Below are 4,028 nucleotides of genomic sequence, written 5' to 3' on the forward strand. Positions count from 1 at the left end.
CTTTTTTATTCAAAAAGCTCCTTCCTTGACCAAGGGCGGAAGCCCTCCACCGTTGACCAGGCCCAACTAGAATGGTTGACTCTACCTGCAGACAATGGACTCGTCATTAGGGGTCGTGCTGCCGCCCGCTCTTCGCTCGACATCAAACGCGGCGGATACGCCTGGGCTCATCCGGGCGTCCCCATATCCATCGCCGGTCAGCCCGAACGTATAGGCTAAGTTTGGGGCGTCCAGTCAGGGGGCAATTTTGCGTCCGGGCAGGCCGTCTCGGCGTTTGGGACTTGTATAGAGCGTCCTGTTGTGGATGCTCTAACAATATTATTCAAGGCAAATAATGTACTGATGTACAAGTCATAAACTTAATTATCCCGGAATAAAGCATGACATATTCTGCACCAAATATAAATTAACTGCATGATCTGTCGCCATCGTTCGGTAGCTTTATTTCCCATGCGAGGCTGATAGTTTGACTTAGGATGGCACTAACATAAGCAATCACTATAATATGTGTTTAGGATATGGACAACTGGAGTTGACAGTAGTAATCCGGTGCGCATGTGAATACGAGAGATCTAGACACGCCGCATGTCGACTTGTCTGCTCAATGATTCTTGGGAGGGATTGATCCATAAAAAACAATGAGGACTCTAATGTGCTACGGCAACCCGGTAAGTACATGAAAGGTACACATCACAAAGTGACAATATGATCAAAGACTAACAAAGCACGCTACCACTAGTACCCTATGGTTGTGTGCATCACAATAATGCAGAGGTCATATCATGTGACATACTTTTTCCATCCGAAAATATTTGTCGGAGAAATAGATGTATCTAAACATATTTTAGTTCTAGATATACCCATTTTTGTTCATTTCTATGATAAGTATTTTCGAACGGAGGGAGTATGTGATAAGCAATCCAAACAATTCAAAAAGAAATGCAGAGGTCATGGATTATCCTCCTTTTTAAAAAGAAAAACAAAGCACATACCCAACATATTTGATAGTGTACCGGGGTGATTGCTAGAAATATTCTCATAGATGAAATCTTAATATACCATTACATGAAAACCCACAATGATATTACAGGAAAACATGTTTCTCTAATCCCTAGCAGGCAATCCAAGTGCATGTGTATATATAACATTACTAGAACCAAGGCGTTTCAAGTGTGTAGAGACACCAGGGGACACACAGGATTTAGAGGTTGTTTGAAAATATAATACTCAGCTGGAGCTTCTTATCTCATCATGCCTATCCTCTTCCTGGCACCAGACAGGCGGAAGCATCTTTGACACATCAAGATACATGGAATCGAACTCATTGGACAAAGTGACTTGGATTCGTTCGGCATGCCTACAAAAAAGGCCCCACCAGCTGCTGCGCTGTGAAGCTCATGGCAGCCGGAGAGAATCTTATATCTCCTCCATCACCTCCCTCTCGCCCTAGTGCCTCAAATCATATCTATATCTACCTGCTTGCTTGCTTGCTTGCTTGCATCTCAGCAGAAGCAAAGCTCTGGCCTGGTAAACAAACTGTAAGAGAGGAGAGCTTCTTGGGGAGAGGCAGAGGGAGTACCTTCTTTGGGAGGCGGCTGGAAACCAAAACAGAGGTGGGCACATCCTTCTTCTGATCTCTTCCTTGTCTTGTTTCTTCTTCTTCCATGGAACATGTTGTGGCATGCTTCAGAGCTCGGAGTAGGCAGATCCTTGTGTTCTTCTCAAGTGCTCTAGCCTTGTGATGTTCTGTATCTTGCGATGGATTTTTTCGGAAGGCCTAGTGGCATGCGCTAGTCTGAAAGGGAATTTGCCAGCTGCTTCTTTCTCCGTCTCCCTCATAGCTCTATCCATTTTGCTACCCTGTCATAGAAAGAAAGAACAGTTTTACGGTTGTTGCCAGAAGCGTAACAGAATGCCGTTCACTTAGTTAGAGAAATACAGTACTCCATCCGATTCATATTAATTGTCGCTGATTTCGTGTTGTACTAAATCAGGGACAATTAATATGGATTGGAGGGAGTACTAGATTTGATCGGCTGTATTTTTTGAAAGCTATAAGTTCAATCGGAAAAACAAATGAAAATTGGTTTCTCCACAAAAACAAAAAATCCAGGCGTTTTCTTTTCTTCCTGAAGGACATAAGTACATAGGTTCTAATGAAAGCTACCAATTCATGGAACAAGGCACTACAACAAATATTTCGACACTGAACATAGATCCTATTATTGCCATTTATGTCAGAAATTGCATGCGGTGCTCATTGTGATATTCCCATGAAACAGATTGGAGATAGACACAGAAACACTTGCAGCTAGCATTTTCCAAGAGATGGACAGAGAGGAGATGAAGATAGTCATCTTGGGGCAAGAACAAACATTCAGACAACAGGTAAGGCAACACCTCATGTAAATACTATTCTACCTATGCGTATGTGCATCTTCCAGTAGAACATTGGACAGGTATACAGCCGTACTAGGGCAGCAATCATCATCAGAAACTTTTCCATGGACAGCTTCGTGGGTGTGTGTAGCTCTCCATAGTCGGGGAACTAACCAGAATATGCAACACCTTAACACATAAGTTGATTTTCCCCAATGCATCAACACATGTGAGTATACCCATGTTTAATAGTAATAGCCGTGTTCCCATCCAATACCATCCTGACAGGTTGGACATGAGTTCGGACTGAAGACATAGCCCACTGAGCTCACTAGCCTGAAAGAGGCTATAATCCTGAAGCCACCCATTCCCAAAATGTAGTCCAAAGCAGACTCTGTAGCCTGTAGTTTGGTGTCTCCTACGGTGCAAACAATGGAAAATCTTTGCTCAGGGTGTGAGTGTGACTTCCTAAGTAATAATAGGCTGCATCATGCTCTCTCTGCATCCTATTATATATCCAATTGATGGAGGTACGAATAGTCATATGTAAGAAGAAATAGAGTACAAGCAAGTAGTTGAGACATTAATGCTACTAGTTTCTAAGAAGCAGTACTGCATTTGCTGTGTGCACTTCAAAATAGGCGAAAAAGCTTCTCACCGATTTGCACATCTTTGCTGAACCAGGTTCATGAGATGCACCGAGTTTACCATGTTCAGAAACAACTGATGAGGGAGATGCAGTTAGCTGGGCTGAACCAGGTTCACGCTGAGACGAAAAATAAACTTGAGGTCTGGCGCGACGACAAGGCTACCGACCGTCAGCAACTCTACAGCTTCTCAAACAGCTGCACCCATGCCTCTGCTGCAGAAGAATGCGACCTCGAGCTCACTCTGGCAACCGGGAGCAGCAGAAGCCACAAGGGCAAGCAAGTCGGCAAGTCCTCAAACTCAGACTCCGGGATGGCGGTGTCGTCAACATCGACCGAATCCGATCTGGCTCAGTTCAAGGAGTTTGACACAAGGGTGGTGAGGCTTCAGATCGAGAGCAAGAGGTTTACCATTGCCGATGAGACGAATCGGTCTCCTTGGCCGCACCAGCCTGTGATCCTTAGGGTGGCACGGTGACCGACTTAGCTAGGATTTGGTGTTGTAGATTTCAGAGAAAGAAGAAAAGATGTTGTCACTTCACAGAGCTAATTTGGTTCAACAATTTGCAATAGACAAGAGGTCTCCATCTTTCGGAGGCATATGTAACATCTAATTTAGTTGTTTTGGCAAAACCTCTGAACAAAGAACACAATTGATTCAGAATTTCAGCCACGTTCATAAGCATGACAAGTATGATAAAATGTTAATATGCAAAAGTAACAACTTACTGGACTTTTCTGCAGTGAAGCTATAACACAACAGATTTTTGAATTGCGTGAACTACCACATGAATATTTGTAGCTGTTTACTCAACTAAGCGGAGTAAGTTGGTTTCTCCACAGAAAAATAATGAAATTGGTTTCTCCACAGAAAATAATCCAGACGTTTTTCTTTTCTTTCTGAAGGACATAAGTACATAGGTCGTACTGAAAGCCACCAATTAATGGAACAAGGCACTACAACAAATATTTCAACACCGAAGACAGATCCTATTTATTACC

At 43.2% G+C, this 4,028-nt stretch overlaps 1 protein-coding gene across 1 annotated transcript; it reads left to right on the forward strand.

Annotated features, from left to right (window-relative positions):
- The first annotated feature begins 1,255 nt into the window (after positions 1-1,255).
- Positions 1,256-3,710, forward strand: LOC125550629. Its single transcript, XM_048713659.1, has 3 exons — positions 1,256-1,613; positions 2,283-2,388; positions 3,064-3,710. The coding sequence occupies exons 2-3, from the start codon at positions 2,329-2,331 to the stop codon at positions 3,502-3,504; spliced, it is 501 nt and encodes a 166-aa protein (XP_048569616.1). The 5' UTR covers positions 1,256-1,613; positions 2,283-2,328; the 3' UTR covers positions 3,505-3,710.
- The last annotated feature ends 318 nt before the right edge of the window (positions 3,711-4,028 follow it).

The sequence above is a fragment of the Triticum urartu genome, chromosome 4, assembly GCF_003073215.2.
Source record: "Triticum urartu cultivar G1812 chromosome 4, Tu2.1, whole genome shotgun sequence".
Classification (NCBI taxonomy): domain Eukaryota; kingdom Viridiplantae; phylum Streptophyta; class Magnoliopsida; order Poales; family Poaceae; genus Triticum; species Triticum urartu.

Bases quoted from the DNA above. Each gene is read 5' to 3' on its own strand.
- LOC125550629 (XM_048713659.1), top strand. From the start codon at position 2,329: ATGGACAGAGAGGAGATGAAGATAGTCATCTTGGGGCAAGAACAAACA. The intron at 2,389-3,063 runs GTAAGGCAACAC...TTGCTGAACCAG, and splicing joins AACAAACATTCAGACAACAG to GTTCATGAGATGCACCGAGT.